The sequence below is a fragment of the Punctularia strigosozonata genome, assembly GCF_000264995.1.
Source record: "Punctularia strigosozonata HHB-11173 SS5 unplaced genomic scaffold PUNSTscaffold_1, whole genome shotgun sequence".
Classification (NCBI taxonomy): Eukaryota; Fungi; Basidiomycota; class Agaricomycetes; order Corticiales; family Punctulariaceae; genus Punctularia; species Punctularia strigosozonata.
In genome coordinates this window covers 721,471-740,620 of record NW_006767433.1, presented here as the reverse complement: position 1 = coordinate 740,620, position 19,150 = coordinate 721,471, and the positions used below count along the sequence as shown (strand labels likewise).

General features: G+C 55.4%; 4 protein-coding genes across 4 annotated transcripts; 1 reads left to right on the top strand and 3 right to left on the bottom strand.

The window, feature by feature from the left end:
* Nucleotides 1-24: 24 nt before the first annotated feature.
* On the bottom strand, nt 25-5,664 carry PUNSTDRAFT_94342 (type II DNA topoisomerase; the record flags this gene model as incomplete). The annotated part of the gene is made up of 16 exons (XM_007378185.1): nt 25-517; nt 573-1,177; nt 1,233-1,349; nt 1,418-1,729; nt 1,795-2,037; nt 2,103-2,729; nt 2,784-2,969; nt 3,026-3,190; nt 3,244-3,462; nt 3,515-3,830; nt 3,889-3,982; nt 4,032-4,497; nt 4,551-5,021; nt 5,070-5,252; nt 5,301-5,483; nt 5,584-5,664. 16 exons carry the CDS (start codon nt 5,662-5,664, stop codon nt 106-108), a joined length of 4,680 nt encoding a protein of 1,559 aa, XP_007378247.1. The 3' UTR covers nt 25-105.
* Nucleotides 5,665-6,158: 494 nt separating this feature from the next.
* On the bottom strand, nt 6,159-9,936 carry PUNSTDRAFT_139906 (uncharacterized protein; the record flags this gene model as incomplete). Its single annotated transcript, XM_007378184.1, has 6 exons — nt 6,159-6,369; nt 6,423-7,057; nt 7,122-8,669; nt 8,734-9,672; nt 9,735-9,847; nt 9,900-9,936. 6 exons carry the CDS (start codon nt 9,934-9,936, stop codon nt 6,186-6,188), a joined length of 3,456 nt encoding a protein of 1,151 aa, XP_007378246.1. The 3' UTR covers nt 6,159-6,185.
* A 545-nt stretch (nt 9,937-10,481) lies between these two features.
* On the top strand, nt 10,482-13,325 carry PUNSTDRAFT_109578 (actin-like ATPase domain-containing protein; the record flags this gene model as incomplete). The annotated part of the gene is made up of 13 exons (XM_007378183.1): nt 10,482-10,790; nt 10,858-10,966; nt 11,016-11,217; nt 11,275-11,374; nt 11,432-11,662; nt 11,719-11,799; nt 11,851-12,021; nt 12,075-12,263; nt 12,319-12,466; nt 12,519-12,568; nt 12,622-12,802; nt 12,855-13,009; nt 13,074-13,325. 13 exons carry the CDS (start codon nt 10,482-10,484, stop codon nt 13,323-13,325), a joined length of 2,178 nt encoding a protein of 725 aa, XP_007378245.1.
* Nucleotides 13,326-13,422: 97 nt separating this feature from the next.
* Nucleotides 13,423-16,550, bottom strand: PUNSTDRAFT_94330 (DOT1-domain-containing protein). Its single transcript, XM_007378182.1, has 5 exons — nt 15,521-16,550; nt 15,362-15,461; nt 15,226-15,308; nt 14,246-15,163; nt 13,423-14,162 (listed from the first exon to the last, which is right to left on the bottom strand). The coding sequence occupies exons 1-5, from the start codon at nt 16,398-16,400 to the stop codon at nt 13,876-13,878; spliced, it is 2,268 nt and encodes a 755-aa protein (XP_007378244.1). The 5' UTR covers nt 16,401-16,550; the 3' UTR covers nt 13,423-13,875.
* Nucleotides 16,551-19,150: the final 2,600 nt, after the last annotated feature.

Genomic DNA, 19,150 nt, shown 5'->3' with positions numbered 1-19,150 from the left:
AACATCGGAAATAAACATAACTGTGCGATAGATTATGCCTACATGCATGTCGAAGAACGAAGAAGGTGGGCGTCAGGAAACAGGAAGAAGAGACAGAAAACGAGTCTAGTCATCGTCATGGAACAGCGAGTCGTCCGCTCCGCCGTCGTCCTCATCCGAAAGGATGTCCACATACGTCGCCTTCTTTGCAGCCGCTCTCGCCGTCCTCTTCGGTGCCTCCGTCCGGGCAGCAACGACGACGGGTATATCGTCGTCGTCATCATCGTCGCTCACGACGGCTTTCTTCTTCGCCGGTGCCTTCTTAACCGGGGCCGCCTTCGACTTGGGTTTCGATTGTGTAGGTGACGAGGACGCTTTTGACTTCATCGCTGCAACCTTGGATGTCCCGGAGGCCTTGCGGGCGGTCGGAGCTTTGGCCTTGGCCGGTGGGTCGTCGAAGAAATCATTCAGTGTCGCCTTCGCCTTCTTAGGTGCAGGCTTCACATATGCGTCCGATTCCTCCTCTTCCGACCCGACGCTGGAAGGAACGCTCTCGTTAGTTCACGCTCCAGCAAACTGGGGGACGAACACACCTCTTCCGCTTGCCTTTAGCTTTAGCGCCGGCTGTCACCTTCTTGCTCTCGCCGAGCGCAAAGTCGCCATCATCATCATCGCTTTCCTCCTTAGCTTTCGCCTTTCCTTTCCTTCCTCCGCTCGGCGGCTTCACATCCTCGTCGTCGCTCTCCTCCTTCACCGCCTTCTTCGCCTTGGGAGCCGGCTTCGACGCAGTCTTAGGTTTGACGTCCATCATCTCGATATCGCTATCTTCGTCCGCCTCCACATACGCCGGCTTCTTCTTCGTCGTCGCCCTCTTCGTCGGCACTACCACCGGCTCGTCGTCATCGTCCTCCTCCTTCTTCGCCTCCTTATCCTCCTTCTTCACCCCGCTCCCACTCGCGGCTGCATTCTTCTCCTTCCTCTTCTCCATCATCGCCGCGATCGTCCCGGGTTTCGGCTTCGACTCGGCAGCTTTAGCCTTCGTCGGCTTCCAGTCATCCTCCGAATCGTCGTCGTCGCCCTTACGCTTGCCCGGACCAGGCAGGGACTTGCGTGTGCGCAGCTTCGCGCCCTGCTTCTTCTTCACCTTCTTCCCGCTCGCGTCCACCTCGCCCTTGCGCTCCCATTCCTCGTTGTTGCGCTGCGCGTCCAATTAGGGGTCAGATAGATTTGGCTAGCAAACACGGCCAACTCACGCTCAGCTCCTCGAGGAACTTGTCCAGATCCTCGTTCCAGATCTCGATGGGCGTGCGCTCCAACAGCGTCAACAGCTCCGCCTCCTTGTCGCCCATTTGCTGCCGAAGTTTCTCGATCTAACCAGCGACGGAACCCGATCAGCAATCGAGGTCTGTCTGGAGCCTCAGAGCGTCCATTGACATACCTTTTCCTTCGTCAGCGCGTAGATCGGCATACCCAACAGGTAATCGTAGTCGCTCCCAGCGCCCGTCGCCTGCGCCTCGCGCTCGACTTCCTCCAACTCGTCCGCGTCCTCCACCACCTCGGCGTTCTCCCCCGCCGCCTTCGCCTTTGCCACCTTCGGGAACGGCCTGAACTCGCGCTTCCGCAGCTCGGCGACGATGTCCGCCTTCTTCCGGTTGGACACGCTCAACTCCCGGTCGACGATCATCTGCACGAACCGCGCTTGGTTGGACAGTTTCTCGAACTGGAGCTGCAGCTCGTTCGCCATGAAGTCCTGGTGCACGTCACACGTTTCAGTGACCCAATAGTCGCCAGCACCTCGACGACAAAGCGACAAACCTTCCGCTTCTGGTAGTACGCGAGCCTCATGGGGTAGAACTCCTCGATGATCTCCTCTGGGGTGTTATATTTCCGGATCTTGCCCTCAAAGTCGAAGCAGATCATGTTGCTCGTGTTGATCTTCGTCGTCATCTTGAAGTACTCCTCGAGCCCGCCCTTCTCCTTCTCGATCTTTTCCATGTCCTTCGCGGTCGTGTTGATCACAAAGTGCACGTTGATGTTGTTGTGGTGCTCCTTGTAGTCCTGCAACCGCGATTAGAATGTCAGACACAGCGCTCACGCGAGCGGAAGGGAACGTTTATTCAAACCTTGATCAATCCGTCGCCCTTCTCCCCAATCATCGCCTCCAACTCTGCCTTATAGTTCTGCGTCCACTTGTGGATCGGCAGCTCGGTGATCTCGATCGTCGTCTCGTCCTTCTTTCTGATGACGCCCGTCACGTCGAACCTGTTCTCCGACACCTTCTTCACCGTCCCGCGGAAGCCGCGCCACCAAGGCATCATCGGCACCATCTCCTCCCCGCGCATGAGCCTCCTGATGTTCTCGACGATGTCCACCGGATTGTAGCTCGGGATGCTCGTGCTCCAGCCGGTGCCGATACCCTCCGCGCCGTTGATGAGCACGAGCGGGAGCACGGGCATATACCATTCCGGCTCGATCGGGTCGTTGTCGTCCTTGAGGTAGTTCAGCAGCGGGTCGTCCTGTTGGTGGAAGATCGCGCGCGCGATCGGCGATGGCTCGGTGAAGATGTATCGAGCCGAGGCGTGGTCCTTTCCGCCCTGTTCGCGCGTACCGTACTGACCGTTCGGCATGAGCAAGTTGAGGTTATTGCTGCCGACGTAGTCCTGCGCAAGGTTGACGATGGTGGCCATGAGAGACTGCTCGCCGTGGTGGTACGCGGCGTGCTCGGCGATGTAGCCCACAAGTTGGGCGACCTAGTGTTCGCCCATCAACGGGCGGGTTCTGGCACATGCAAGGGCAATGCATACCTTGATTTCCTTCTTGAGCTTGCGCCTGAAGCATCCCCAAATAACCTTGCGTTGACCTGGCTTCAGACCATCCGCAACGGACGGGATTGACCGAATGTTGTCCGCCATGGAGAACAGGATGAGTTCTTTGTTGATGAAGTCCGAGTACGGGATCTCATCCACGTCGTGATTCAAATACGTTCCAGGCTGAGGCAGTGGTGTGAACGAACGAGGCTTCATCTAATGCGCAGCATGGAACGTACCCTGCACTGCCGAAGCCATTCTTTACGATCGTCCGCCTTCTTCTTGCTGAACGCAAGGTCGATGAGCTCGCGGTCACCGTCTTGAGTCGTTGCAAACGGTATCATGTGCTTCTCCATGTGGCTGAAGTAATCCATGGCGTCCGAATCCTTGCTTGTACCGAGACCCTGTAGCCAGCGTCAACGGTGATTACAGCGAGCGTGAAATAGAACGGACGGACCTTGTAGTACTTCGACTCCCACTTGTGCGAATCGGGCGTATTCTCCAGCCATCTCTCGTATTCCGGGATGGTGAAGAAGTCTTTGCGCTCCTTGCCCTTCGTGACCCTGACGATGGGCGTAACGAACTCGACCAAGAAGTTCGGGATCTTGAGCAATGAGGGATAGAAATGGTCGAGGTAGTTGATCAATAGACCCTTGATGTGAGAGCCATCGTGATCCTAATCCGCCTGATTAGCAAATGACAACCGTCTGAGGAGGCCCGAGACCAACTTGATCCGTCATTATCATCAGCTGGCCATAACGCAAGCTGGACCTGTCCGCATATTCCTTGTTATGTTGCAATCCCATGATTTTCTTAATGTTCTGAATCTCCTCGTTCTTCATGACTTGGTCGTGCCTGGCTTCGCGAACGTTCAAGAGTTTACCTCGCAAGGGAAAGACACCGAAGTTATCACGGCCGACTACACTGAGACCGGCAACGGCCAGAGCCTTGGCGGAGTCTCCTTCAGTAAGGATGAGCGTGCAGTCTTTCGCATTGCGGCCACCGGCATTGTTAGCGTCGGACAACTTGGGCAGGCCCGTAAGGCTGCCGTGTGAGCTTCGGTTGAGCCAATGCACAGGTAAAGGAGTAGTAGGCAACGTACCGACTACGCTTAGAACCATCGGTCTTCTTCGCCTGCTTATCAGCTTGGAATTGCGCCCAGTTCAGGACGTGGTCGATGATAGATGATTTCGCGACTGCAAGTTGATTAGATAAGGCATATATAGCGAAGATCCCATCACGCACTCTTCTTCATGAAGTCCTCGGATACGACAGGCTTCGTGCCGAACTTGTTGGCAGCCAAGGTAAGTGTATCCTTCGTCTGACTGTCGAACGTAGGGTTCTCCACCAACGCATTCACGAATATCCACATGTGGTTCTTGATCGTCGCTGGCTTGACCTTCGCACCTTTGTTCTTCTTCTCGATCTGAGTCAGGAGGTTCTTGGCGATCTGGTCGGCCACAAGATCGACGTGTCTGCCTCCCTTCGTAGTAGCGATTGAATTAGCGAACGAAACCTGCTGGAAGTTCCCTGTGTCCGAGAGTGCGAATGCCACTTCAAAGCGGGGATTGATCTGTTCGTAGATTACGGTTGACTTTGCTTGTGCCGCACCGCCCGAAGTCTCTGAGGCATGTTCGGCCACGGAGTTCAGGTACATCTCGACATATTGCTTGAAGTTCTTGATCTTCAGCTGCTTGTCGTTGAGATAGACCTAAGCGGTGTTCAGCATGTGTCGTATCATGGTAAACGGGGGCATCTTCGTACCTTGACATTTTTGACGGTTCCGGCAAGATCGTATACGCGACGCTTCAGCAGGGAGAGCGTGTCATCGTCAATACCGTCCATGCCGAAACGCTCGAAGTCTGGCTTGAAGGTGACTTTCGTGTACTCTTGGTTACCGCTCGTGATCTTGGCCTTCCCGACCTTTCCCATATTGTCGGTCCAAGTCTGTTTGTACTTCTTGCCCATGTTCTTGTCGGCCGTCTCGACGGTGAACTCGTGAGAGTAGATATTGGCAAGCTTCGCGCCGTAACCGTTACGACCACCCGTCAGCTTCTTCTCGTCGTCATCATAGTTTGAAGACGACAAGAGATGACCGAAGATGAGCTCAGGGATGTATATCTTCTCCTTTGAATGGATCTCGATGGGAATACCCTTCCCGTTGTTGTAAACGGAGATGGTGCCTTCCTCGACATCGATATTCACTTTAAGTGTGTCCATGTTAGGATCGTTGATCTGTTAAACGCTTTAGATACGCCAACATAGAAGGGTTTCCCACCTCACCTTGTTGTCAGCCGCGTTAACGAGGATCTCATCCACAATCTTGAAGAAACCCGGCACAAACTTCACTTCGCGATTCACCATGCGATTGCTGTCTGAGTCATACACCCACATTGCCTGGCGAACGGCTTCAACGCTGCCTATATAGGAGTCCGGTCGTTTCAAGATGTGTTCGAGTTGCGAGAGCTATGCGGGTTGTGAGAACACCGACAGAACGCATATAGTGGCACGTACCTTCTGATACATTTCCGACGCTGTCTTGTTCTTCTTAGGAGGCGCAATTACTGCCGATGTCGATGGCTTCTCATCGTCTGAATCATTGTCGATAGCCATGCTCTCTTCCGCGTTCGTATCCATATCGGAAAGAGGTTTCTTCTTCGGGGCAGCCTTCGGTTTCGCGGCCGGTTTGGAGGTTGCCTTGGCCTTGGGAGCAGGTTTTGACGCGGCTTTCGGTGCTGTCTTCGCCTATAGTCACGGTAAGCACCCTCCGAGATGTACCTCCACACAAGCAGCATACGGGTTTCTTCTTGATGGGCGTGTAACCTTCAGAGTCGGAAGCGGAGACCTCGAGGTCAAAATCTTCCCCTGAGGAGCTCATGGCTGCGTGGTAGCGCCGAGCGACAGTGCTAGCAGTGATTGCAGGTAGAGGTAGTAGACGCGTCTGACTCCAAAACGCGAACGCGGTTCGCCTCGGCACGTGCCCAGCAACCGCCCGCCACATGCACTGTGCAGGTGGCAACGAGGCCACCTCGCGACCAACACGTTTGCAGGGTTTCTCCTGCGGACAGAAACGTTGACTTGATCTGGTGCAACCGCACAGATCAAGCTCAGGCGAGTGGAGGAAGAAAATGACTAACAGACGCGTAAGTAAACCTCACGTTTCAAATTCCGGAGAACGCGACCGTTCTCACACGTCTTTGCCGTAAATGGCTTACCCCTATTCGGCAGTGTAGCTTCGTTCGTGCACATTGCAAAGTAACAATCGCCAACAACGACTCTTGCTGTTAGCAGTATGTAGGCCCTGGTTATCGAAGCCTGCATGTCATAGAATGAAGAAGATATAGATGAAATTGTCATAACCCTGGCACTGGTGCGCTATAACTCTACAAGTTGGATCTGTTACATGCCTAGATGGACGTACGTAGCCCATCGGTGCGGTGGAGCACCCTCCTCTCGTAACGTCCCTATGGCCGCATCCAGCGAATACGGTATGACATTTGGATCCAGGTGCTCAGATTTGCTTGCGAACAAATGTTTGTAGACCGTTTCGGCGACGATCGGACCGTCGACATCATCCATACTCCTGTATGAAGGTATGAGACAGACCCTACTGTCGCTGGAAGCAAGGAGCCATACCACATGGTGCCGACCACCGACTTGAATCCCGCGAACAACATCGCAGCTCCGAGATGTATCCCCTGTTCCGCATACATGGTGTCTCCCTTGGCGGTCTCGCATGCGCTCAAGAATGCCAGAAACGCCCGGGGTAAAGGTACCTGCATAATCTGAGCAATACTGAGCGAGCCGTCGCGCAGATGAAATGCGCTCTCCAGGGGATTTCCTTGGCGTTGCGAGCCATGACAGGCGAGGTGGAGGATATTTGCGTCCGGTAGGCTGTCCAGGAGTTCCTGGACCGTCGTACCTCCTCGTTGAGTCGCCGCGGTACCCTCGGTCGGTGACGGCAGGACTGCAGAAGTACCACATGGCAGAATCGAGATAACTCTCTCGATCTCTTCCGCTGCATGAGGGAGAGTAACCATCTGTGCTTCTAGAGGAGAGGGCTCTGCAGCGAGGAGAACCCTTGCTTCGTTGGGGAGCAAGGGTTCCGCCGTCCTGCGGGTGGTCAGTAATGTCCCCAAGCTCGGAACATAGGACGAGACCACGTAGTCGAAGCAAGATTCGCTCTGTGTGGTCGCAGCATGCACCGGAAGAAACGAGAACGCGCCGCTGCAGCACCACCACAATCGTGGTCGGTCGCGACCTGTTGCTTTCTATTTCAAAGCAGCATTCCCGTAAGTAACGAACTTTCTACATCCTAACAACTGGCCAACGCACCCGTAATTTAAGTTCTCGAATGATTGGCTCCACGACCCTGACCCAGAGTTCTGCGAGGATTGCATTTTCCACCTTGATCAGCTTTTCTCTGGAGCCGCATGTTACAGGTCGCTTCATCAACAACAACCTATCATCACGTAGTTGACCTCGCGCTCTGGCGGTACTAGTCCGCCAGGCAATGCTAGATTGTTGGAGCCACCCTTCAGTCACTGAAGGCAAGGCCACGCGAAGGATGCTTCCTGGATTCGGTAAGACGATTGCGTCACAGGAGAGGGGGCTGGAAACAAGGACGACAATGGGACCTTGCGAGGCGGCCTCTGCAAGCGTCGAAAATTCATCGTGCAGTAGACATCGCTCGAAGCCAGGCGTGCATCGTGTTTGTTCCATCAGGCTGTTCAGCCGCTCGGTGTCTTTCCTGCGTTGGACTTGTTCGTGTTCGTCCAGTAATGGTCGACTGAGTGCACTACTCCCCGTGGATGTTATAAAACTCCCCCTCTCAAGCTGTCGAGACAGCGATGATAACTCTTCCCGGATGTCTATGGGTAAGTTGTCGAAGGAGGTGCGGAGTCGCAGAGCTTGCGTCCAGAATACTGTCCGACTTGCTTCGAGAATCTCTAGGGCCCTATTCATGCGAGAGCATGGACCTGCATAAGCCACGACGTCCGGACACATCGCTCCTGCGCGACCGAGCGCTCGAAGGCGGGAGTCGATTCCCATACCGAAGTAGGCGACTTTAGGCAACATCTCGACGGCGGCGCCGTAGATATCGATCACTCGGGATGAAAGATCGGAGTCGCTGCGCAAACTAGCCAACGTTGGTTCTCTCAGGCGTTCGAAGAGCTGGAATGCTCGTGTGAGCCTCTGCTGCGGGTGCGCGTTGTTGTCGTTGATCGCTTCGTACGCCAGGTTCAGCGCTAGCAGACGAGAGTCGTCATTCTCCAGCTGCACTTCGAACTCCGCACGGGCGAACAAGCACTCCATACGTTCGCTATGACCCGTAGGATGGTGCTGGAGGGCGCGATCGAACACAGCCCTCGCAACCTCTACACCGTCAGGGCTGGGGAAGTGTATCGCTCGCGTTGCCTGAGCCTGTGCAAGCCAGCGTAGCGCATACACAAGGATGTCTTTCCGCTCGCAGGAGCTCATTGCTTGTTGGAGCACGGCAATAGCTTGATCCAGATCTGCGCGTTCATGTTGCTTTTGATATCGACTGAACAAGCTTCCGCCGAGAAATACAAGGTCGTTGGCACGAGTAGGATGGTCGACGGGTCGCTGAATTGACCGGAGCAGTTCGATCGCCTCGTTTAGATCCTCCACATTCTCAAAGCGCTCGAATCGGAGACGAAGCGCATCAGCCAAGTTGTAAATGTTATCCCCGCGCAGATGTTCGCCTGGTTCCGCGTGCGTCACGGAGTCCCGCGCCAGCTTCACCATCTCTTCGAGATCAGCAGGGTCCCCCCTTTGCTCGTAGCGGTCCTTCAGGGCGGCGCTGAGATTGTTGAGTGATCCGGTCCAGGACCAATGACCTGGGTTGACCATGGAGCTAGCCTGCGTTGAAACTTTGTCAATGCCAATGCCAATCCCATCAGCGTGTACTCATTCCAAAACTCACTTCTCTTAGCAGGAGGATGGACTCGTCGAGATCATCGAGATGAGCATTTCCTAGTCGCCGATAGCGCAATCGTAGGACCTCGGCCAAATTATTCAAAGCGACGGAGCGAGACGTATTGATTTCGGGCTGTAGAGCGACCGCATCCCGGCCATATTTCAAGGCGGACTCCAAGTCGGCAACGTCATCCGAGCGTTGCCAGCGCGACAATGCCTGTCCAGCAAGGTTCGTAAGTATCGCTGCACGCGCGGGATGGCCCACAGGACGCAGAGCGACGACTTCCTTTGCAAAGCTAACGGCTTTGTCCAAATCAATCAGATCCCCAGTCATATGGAACCTGAGATCTGCAATGATACTCAACGCATGAAAGCTCATGTGGCGGTCCGGATGCCCGGGCGGTCGTAGATCCAGCGAGCGTTTCGCTGCTTCCTCTCCTTTATCGAGATCCGCAATCACGCCTGAATTCTCCACCTTGCAGAAAATGCCCACAGAGAGCGAGTAGTACGCCAGCGCTCGCAGAGGATGGTCATCTGCAGCAATTTGCAGACCTTCGTTGGCCAGGGACAAGCATTCATCCAGATACTCCTCGGAGCTGCGTCGAAGATATAGGGATCCGACGACCCGTGAGAGGGTAATCAGGGCGCTGGCACGCTGCTGGGTGTCAGAAACACTGAGAAGCAGAGCCTCGCGCCCGACAGCCACGGCCTCGTCGAGGCCGGATTCTTTGTTCGGGAGATCGGACTCCACGCGCAAAGCTATCGCCAGGTCCATCAGCATGTCTGCTCTCTCAGTATCCGATTTCGTCAACGGAAGCGTTTCTTGCAGGAGAGACACCGCCTCCGTGATGTCCTCGCCATTTCCGAGACGCTCGTAGTGACGTATCAGCGCACGGCTCAAGGCAGACAAGACAAGACGACACGATGGCATGCTCGTGGCATCACCCTATCAGGTTTATGAGTATGTGTGAGCATTTTCGATAGCGACCAGTACTCTTTGAAACCCACCGTATTGTGCGCTGCCGCTATCAAACGGTATTCAGCTATGGCAGTCTCTAGGCGAGCCAAATCGCTCGAGGTTTCGTATTGATCGTGCAGGAGAACTGCGTGATCCCAGAGAACTGTTACACCAGTTGATGAGCTTGATACATGCATGGCGCTAGATGTATCCACCTTTCAAGTCCGAGGTTTGGTCTTCTTCAAAAGACATGACTGACGAAGCAGATTTGATAGAAGGCGACAACTGCCGAAGAAAGAGATCGTCGAATTGTCGTGCGCTTCGCCGAGCTTTTTAGTAGTCTCCACGAACTGATGACTCACTTAATCGGCATTATGTACCGCCGAGGTGACATTCAATCACCAATCAGATGCTTGGGACGATCTAGAGACGGCAAGCCGAAGGAGACTCATTGCAGGTACAGTGACACTCTCCATCAGTGGCGAGCAGGTTAGGCTGGGAAAGAAACCTTGGGTCTAACTGGGGGACGCGGTGGCCGGTCGACATGATGCGCAGAACTACATAGCTTGTTGAACGATGGGTGATGTGGAAAGCAGTACTATACCGGTCTTGAACGTGGTCGTTTGATGTAACGTGCAGTCCACATACCGGCAGCGCTAATTTGAGAGCGAGAACCGCAAGAGTTCACGGGGTTCAAGGACATCGTTCACTACAAAAGGTCCTGGTCTCATTTCGCGGTTCCCAAGACTTTGGCTTGACCTTCTGGGATTGCTCTTTGACGGGAACTATACTCGACGATGGAAGCCGGAGACGTGTATACACCACCAACGGCGCCGGCGCCAGTACCCATAACTCCTCAGTCATACGACGAATATCGAGGGAAGGGAACACCACTAGTCATCGACAACGGCTCGACGACTCTGCGCTACGGCTTCTGCACCGCGGAAACCCCGTTTAGCGGACCGAATGTGGTGGCAAAGTACAAAGAGCGCAAGTTCAACAGGCCGGTGCTCCTGTTCGGTGACGCGGTGGAGGTGGAGAGCACAGCGAAAGCCCAGGCGAAAACGCCTTGGGAGGGGGACGTATTGCTTAACTTCGACGCATTGGTGAGTCCACCTATATCTCATGAACGTTTGTCGCGTTCTCACTCCGAAGACATCTACGGAGAAGTAGGAGAATGCATTGGACCATGCGTTCATCCACCTTGGTATCGATGCCGACACCATCGCCCATCCCGTGTTGATGACGGAGCGCTTGTGCTCTCCGTTGCATTCAAGGGCATGTACGTCCATCCTGCCTCACCCGTGAACATGATGCTGAATATCATGTAGTGACGTCCGAACTCATGTTCGAGCTCTATTCCGTTCCGTCTCTCGCATACTGTGTGGACGCAATGATGTCCTTTTACAAGAACAATATTCCATCCCCGCCCACCCCTTTCCGGGCCGATGGCATTGCTGTTTCATTCAACACAGCAAGTACCAGTGTCATTCCCATCCTTCAAGGTAAAGGGATCCTCAGCCATGCTCAAAGGCAAGTAGGGATGTTCCCAAGCTTTACTGACGCTGACGAGAGGTCCTGTGGCTACAGAATTCCCTGGGGAGCGAGTCAAGCCACGGATTACTTGCTCAAGCTCTTGCAACTCAAATACCCCACCTTCCCCACCCGTCTCACCTCGTCTCAGGCCAATGTACGTCGTCACGCCATCGCTTCCCCTGTTACCCATCGCTCACAGCGTGTCTCATAGTGGATGCTTCGTGAATTCTGCGAATTCTCGACAGACTATCCGGCGCTTCTCCGCACCCTCAAGGATCCATTGAAGCTTCGCTCTCCGATGGTGGAACGCGTCATCCAGTTTCCTTTCACGGTGGCCGTACAGGAGGAGAAGTCTGAGGAAGAGCTCGCAAGGATCGCGGAGCGGCGCCGAGAACAGGGCAAGAAACTGCAGGAGATTGCTGCGAAAACGCGTTTGGAGAAGGTCAGTGCTCACCAGAGTTTGTCCCGTTCTCGTATGCATGACCGAATTCTACGTAGTTGGTGCAAAAAGAAGCCGACCTGCAGAATTTGCTAAACCTGCGTGAACGTCGTGCGCAGGAAAGCAAGAAAGATTGGCAGGTAGGCGGGCACCGATGCTTCTCGCTATCTACTCAACCTGACCTGCATCAGAACACCTTGTCAGCCGAAGGCTTCGATGACGACGCCCACTTTGAACAGACGATCAAGAAGCTCGAGGGGGATCTGAAGCGAAGCCGAAAGAAGGAGGTGACTGCCGAGAATGGCGAGGAGATGGAGGAAGAAATACCGTCGTTCCCATTAGTGGACGTACCTGATGCCGAGGTAGGGATTGCTTCATGTTGACTGTATGTTCGCACAAACTAAGGCATTCTCAGCTCGACGAAGACCAGATCAAGGAGAAGAGAAAACAGAAACTCATGAAGGCAGGGTACGACGCCCGCCAACGGGCAAAGCGAGAGAAGGAACGCGAGCGGGAGGAGCGCCTGGCCGATGAGCAGCGGGAGCGGGACGAGCGCGAAAGAGACCTGACGGGTTGGGCCGATAAACTGAAGCGAGACCACGCCGTTCGTCTCTACCATATTCAACCGTGCACTCCGTGCTGGCTGACCTGCACTACAGGCGATTGTGACGAAGATGAAGGGCCGTGCGAGGAGAAGGCTCGAGCTCACCGACAGGAAGAGTGCAGCGGCGCAAGCGAGGATGAAGAGCATCGCGAATCTTGCCGCAGAAGAGAAGGTTGGCAGGAAGAAGCGCAAAGTCGGCGGAGGTGAGATCGCCTTCCGCCTGCTACCCGATCTGCAGTTGATGCAATGCATCAGAGGACACATTCGGCGCCGACGATGCGGATTGGGCGATTTATCGAAAGATTGTGCGTGGTCTTGGAATAACCTGACTATTTCTAGTGATCAACGATCCCTGCAGAATGCCGAAGTTGAGTCGTCGGACGAGGAAGACGATCTCATTCGGCTGCAAGAAGTCGAGGCAAAGCTGCTCGAGCATGATCCACTCTTCACCGTAGAAGATACCCTCGCCTCGATTACCAACCGCCGGTCCGCGCTTATCACCGCGTTCAAGCCTGTTTATGAAGAGGGAGATCTCATCGGTATGTTTCCCGTCTCGCCCAAAGAGACGTAAGACTAAAGCTCGCGCTGCAGGGAAGTACCGGATACACCTCAACACGGAGCGATGGCGTGTTCCCGAGGCATGGTTCTCCCCAAGCATGGCAGGCGTAGACTCGGCAGGGCTGGGCGAAGTTCTGCAGAACGTGCTCTCGCGGTTCTCCGAGGCCGAGAAAGGCCGGCTCGTCAAGGTACCTAATCTAGATGCCAAATTCTGCGGCGCTCCAGTGCCGACTGACACCCCTCCCCCGTCAGAACGTGTTCGTTACCGGATCGCCGTCCCAGCTCCCGGGTTTGGTTCCCCGCCTCCACGCCTCTCTCCGGCCGATCCTCCCGCCCGAGATGCCACTTGAGATCGTGCGCGCGGCCGACCCGGCGCTGGACGCGTGGAAGGGCATGGCCGCGTACGCAAAGACGGACGAGTTCAAGACCGTCGGCGTCACCAGGGCGGAGTACGAGGAGTGGGGAGGAGAGAGAGTGAAGAGATGGTGGGGAGGAAACTACTGAACGCTGTGCATGAGCGAGCACTTCTTGGGTTGAGCCGTATTTCGCTTGCTTGCTTGTGTGTACGGATATTTGCCCAGCAACACGACGATCGAGAGGAGACAACAGCAAGTGATGGATGAAACGCTTTGCTACTGCTTGGGCTACTACTACTACTGCGGGAGACACCGAGGAAATTATGCACCCCAACGTGTAAAGGGGCAACGCTGGTAGATAAGCGGACACAGATATGAACACAGAAAACAGAAGAGATATGGGCTGCAACTGGGGAGCCAATCGGCGAGGCGACAGAGCAACGACAGAGCGGTTACAGTTAAGCAAGGATAAAGATATGAGAGAAGTGAATAGAGGATGAAATAATCCTGTTGAAGCATGCACATCGACAGCAGAATGCGTGCGCGGGACCGTCATGATATGTTAATGAATAGAGATGATGATGGGTATCGAGTGTGAGTGCCTCTAAAGCGAGTCCCTCAAGCGTGAATCGAGGATACCAGAACACGACGACCACCACATCCTCAAAAGCCCCCATAGCGCTGGACGACAAACGCTCTCATCGCCTGCTGCGACTGCTCCTCGCGCTCCGCGACTTTTCGAAGCGCTCTCGGATGCTGGCGTACCCCGCGCGGTCGACCCTATGCAGGTAGTAGCTGCCACCGCCGCTCCCCCAGCTCACGCTGCCAGAGTGGTACGGGCGCTCGGTGACGTCAAAGATGGTCGAGATGTCGTCCACGTTGCGTTCCGTCAGGCGCGCGTTGAGGGACGAGACGAACGGCTTCAAGGAGACGAGGATGGCGCCTTCCTTCAGGTCCAAGAACTTCGGCCGCAGCGCCTCGTTCACTTTTCAAAAGGAAAAAGGAAAAAAAATTAGAAACACCGTCAGGAAACCGGGGGAGGATCGGCCACAATAAGGGTCCACTCACGTTCCTCGGCGAACACCTTATTGTTCACCAGCACCACGTCCGCCTGGCTCAACAGCTCGCTCACCCGCGCGCTCTTGAGCATATCTCCCTCCTCCATCTCCACCTCGCCCGCGCTCACGCCCCACATCTTGCACCGCAGCCTGAACTGCTCCAGCTGCGCGCGCGCGATGCGCGCCGGCGCGGGCATGATCTCGATGCCGTACGCGCGGCAGCCCGTCTGGAGCGCCGCCTGGAGCACGACGTTGCCGACGCCGGCGCCGAGGTCGACGAAGAGGCTGTCCGGGCCGAGGTGCGTCGCGGCGACGATGTCCGAGATGAAGCTGGGCATGAGCTCGCCGTAGACGTGGCTGCTGAACGCTTCGTACTTCCTGAGCGACGGGATCTGGGGGCCGACCGCGCGCTGGTACGTCTCCTCGATGATGCGCAGCGCGACCGGCTTCGGGAGCCCGCTGGGCGTCCAGGACTTGACGGAATCCATGAAGATGTTCGTCGGCAAGTCGTCGAAGATGTCGTAGTCGGGTGGTGGGCGCGGGTATTTGAACGAGCGCAGGATGCGGTTGATGTCTCGCAGGGTGGCCACGTACGTCGCGCCGTCCTTGGTGTTTTGCGCGTGCCGCAACTTAGCTAGATAATCGACGTTGGGATCGGCTTCGAAAGCGGAGGACGTGACGGATATGGAGCTGAGTGAGGAAAGCGATGAGGAGGTTGAAGAGATGGATGTGAGTGAGGAGAGTGAGGAGCTGGACGACACGCGGGAATGTGGTGGGGAGGAGCGGGATGGCGTGGCATTTGAGGCTGGTGATGGAGATCGCGACAAGCCAGGGACAGGTATATCGTCATCGTCAGGATCTGTATTTGGGCGAGAGAGGCTGTCGTGTAAGGTCCCAAATAATGATTGCTGGGCTGGTGTTAAGTAGGCTAAAGAAGAATATGCTTGTTTAGCGCTATGCCCCCGACGGTCATCTGGGAGACATACGTACATTCTATGATGGTCTCGAGCGTTTTACGGAGGTCGAAAATCGGATTATAGTGATCTGGATCTTTAGGTTGGAGAAGTAGGAATCTGGAGAAAAGCCACTGAGACGAATCCATCTTAGGTAGGGGGGGTGTACCCACTCTTCTACTGCACCGTTGTTCGGCATCTCCAGCGTCACCATAGGTGGATTATCCGGATCCGGCTCGAACCTCTTAGGGTTCTTAGGATCCGGGTGAAAGTCTGCGGCGCGATCAACCGTGAGTCTCGCAATTTTTCGGAGGACGATGTCGAGGACGTACATGCTTTATACGACTTCATGAGCCCTCTGACTGCCTTGGCGGAACTGAGAAGCTCTTGTCCCATCTCCCCGCTTTCCTCTATCCAACATCGTCGCGGTATAGGAGCTTCGACCACCGGGAAAGTAGATGTGGAGCGCGACCGGTCGCTCCTGTAGATCCGTCCAGGCGAAGGGGGTCGGGGGATACTCTTCAGAGCTTTGGGTGGACGTCCTAATCGTGTGCCCTCCTTTATCTGGCGCGGTTTCTTCGGCTTGGTCGCGGAAGGCTCGACGCGTTCGAGCTCGGGCTCGTGCTCGAGCAATTTGCGCTTCTTGGTGACGGCAGGGCCAGCCGACCGGGCGCGCGAGGCATCGCTCTCGGATGACGAGAGGGAGGAGAGGGAGGACACGGAGGAGCCGCGCGAGGCCGGGGAATGAGCATGGGGGTGACCCTTTGGCGGCTTCGGTCGCTGAACGGGGACGACGCGCGTGACCACGGTGGAGGTCGAGGTGGACGCGACGGCCTTGGCGAACTTGGGCTTGGAGAAGAAACTGAGGTCGGACGACGAAGGACGGACGGTTGCCGTCGTCGCGAGCATCGTGTGCGGGAGAGTGGCGGGGGCAGAGGTTGAAAGCGGTGACGTTCGTTGCGGCGATTGTGAATCAGGCGCCACCCCGCCTTGTTCTTCGCCATGGTCGACGGCTCCGGCGTTCCCGGCGGCCCCGGTGCGAGATACCCCGGTCTCGAGGAGAGGCTCTGGAGACGTGGTCGGCCGCTCGGGAGGCATGGAAGACAAGCGCAGAGACCGACGGAAGCTGGCAAGACCCAAGAGCAAGCAGGGCCATGAGAGTCGACGTCGATCCGCGACGCCCTCCGTCACGGTGGTCCGCGACGTTCGCATGTCTTCGGACGCGCTGGCTGCCCTGAGTCGTGGTCGAGCTGGTGAATATATGCGCGCTTACTCCGTCTTATCGACCGCTTCTTTGCGCTCTCGCCCACACAGCCTGTCAGAGCCAAACTAGGGGAGACTATGCTTCGGCACCACAGCAATGTATATTTTACTCCGGAGTGCTGACCACATCGGCTGATCCTGAGCCCATGCGTCCTCGGCCACGCCAGCACTCAGATAAGCTCAAACCGCTGCAACGACGTTGAAATGTGAATATTCACTGAGCGTCTGACATGGCAAGGCCGTGGAGCGGTCCTGATCGATTCCCAGCGACCGAATACAAGGTGCTGCTCGCGACCACTTACCTATGGGCGCGAAAACGGTACTGCTAGTAGTAGGTATGGGATAGTATACAGGATAGAGTCTTTGACCGGCACTGATTAAACTTAAGTAGTTATATCGAAGAAACACGACATCAGGGATAAATGCGCCTGCTATGTCCACCACGGCTCTGAGAGCTTCGGCAGCACGCATACGATGCTTGTGCGACATTTTTGAAACCTGTCATTGGCCTATCATCATACGTACAGCAACGTGCACGTACTCAGTCCTGTACAACCAAGGCGTCGGGCGATGCCGGCAACAGACGTTTCAGCCAACGAATCTTCGTCTCGTTCACGTGTTCTCGCCCATCTATGTGGAGGCTTTGGAAGGGTACGCATTCTTGAGGAGATGCGGCCTGCCTCCGTGCAAGTTCCGCGCGACATGGGCCGAACCATCGACGGATGTTACGACTCTCCAAGCGGATGGAAAGGTGGGTCAGTTTTGGGAGGAGCTTGACGTGGCCTGCTTGTTTGTGTTCGAATTGCAGCGCATCAAGGACGGAGACGGTCATCTGCATACACCGCAGGGAGAGATGCCGAACATTCTGGCAGTTGGAGAGTACCGCCTGCATCAAGTTTCGTGAGACACGATATCGGTCCGGTAAGTCCGCGCACAAGGTGAGCTTGGAGATCTCCGGCGTCGGAAAGCAGGAGGATGCTAATTCTTCGAATACGATGTCCATTCCGTCCGTGAAGAAACATTCAAAGAGCATATAGGTGCCAGCCGTACCGAAGAACGCGTAAACGGAGCCTGGCGTAATCTCTACGCTGACATCAGACAGCTCACAATGCGGCTTGACGAGGGGCCAGAGATGAGGCAAATGTGCTATATCTCCTTCTGTGCAGTCGACCCGCAGTTGAACACGCCCAGGAAAACGCAGGTGCCTGAGAAGCGTGATGCATCCCGGGATGGTGCCATGGCAGGTAACGTCACGAAGCGCTGGTAGATGAACCGTTCGGAGTGGCATGGCCGAGGGTATTTGGGGAGGGATAGCCACAGGGAGGCTGTCAGTGATTGACAGACGCTCAAGGAGGGGAAATGATTGGAGGGTGTCGAGTAGATCGTCCAAAATTGGAGGTTTTGCGTTCGGTTCGCCCCATGGCGCGCAATTCATCTCCAGGCGCCTAAGGTTGAGCGATCTGAGCCATGGGGACCTCCATCGCGAATGATGACTGATACCGTGCATGCACAGCCTACGCAAATTTGGCGTGTGGAGCTTGTGCAGACATTGGACGAAGGCTCGTTTCAACTTCGATCCCTTGTATTCCACAGGCCGCACGATATGGAGTGTTTCGAGGACAGGTGTATTCTCCTGGAGCTGCTTCAGGGTCTCATGGAGAACACTTTGGGTTCCTTTGACGCGTAGCGCGGATAAGCGGTGTGACTGTTTGAGGATAAGCTCGTTGAAAGCTTCGGTCGCCCGGGGTCTGGAGTTTGGTGTGTACGAGATCCGCAGACGCGCGTTCGAAGAACGACCGCAAAAGGCCAATGCAGTAGGGCACCTCAGGTCCAAATTGGTCCACAGCCTCGGAGTATTCAGTGCCACTTCTCGCCACAACGCACAGACTTGGACGCAGGCTGGAGTCCGTATCGACACATTCCACCCGGCCGGCCAATCATGAAAATCCTCAACGCTCTCAGCTTCGACCATTATGTAGGACAAGATCTCGGGTGGGAGGCGGTTGACTGGTAATGAGGTGTTATGCTCGAGGCGAAGATTCAAGAGGGCGATTCGATTCCGTTCGGGCTCACGCTCGAGCCGCGTGTATTGGTGTATGCGTGCAGGAGAGAACACGGAAAGAAGTCTCTGGCGTTCTTCCTGGCAGGTAAAAGGTAAAGGATGGGCAGAGGAGGGACAGTTCGGCGTGCTGAATCCAACGAGAAATTGAGTACGCATTCAGGTGTGTGAGATCTGCATAGACCACCTACGACGCGTCTGACATGACGGACTTGCTGCGTAAGTTAGCAGCCGTACAACGCGCCCTATCCCGATAGACCTGATAGATTGCCGCGAGAGCTGTGACGAGAACAGAATGAAACGGTAATACAGTCAATGAAAAAGAAGACGACTGGTACCGCTGGACGCGTCGCGTGAAACCATCACTGTACTGTGCATCCACCCCTAATGCAACGCGTGTTGCATTAGGGTTATATCTCCCTCAAATCACCTCAAAATTGTCCGAAATTTTGGTAGTAGATAGCCAGAATGCTATAGATATGTCACTCGGCGTCTCAAATATTTTGGTTAGGCCTCAACTCTGCCAGCGAGATGCCGGCGAGACGAAGTGAGCACCAGCTAAAGTTGCGAGATCATCACACGCGGTCACGAATTGCCGAGGTGCCGAACTAGGACAGGCTGCAGCGCAACGCAGGGCTCA

Bases quoted from the DNA above. Each gene is read 5' to 3' on its own strand.
- PUNSTDRAFT_94330 (XM_007378182.1), bottom strand. From the start codon at position 16,400: ATGCGAACGTCGCGGACCACCGTGACGGAGGGCGTCGCGGATCGACGT. The intron at 15,462-15,520 runs GTACGTCCTCGA...ATCGCGCCGCAG, and splicing joins CATGAAGTCGTATAAAGCAT to ACTTTCACCCGGATCCTAAG. The intron at 15,309-15,361 runs GTGGGTACACCC...GCTTTTCTCCAG, and splicing joins AACAACGGTGCAGTAGAAGA to ATTCCTACTTCTCCAACCTA.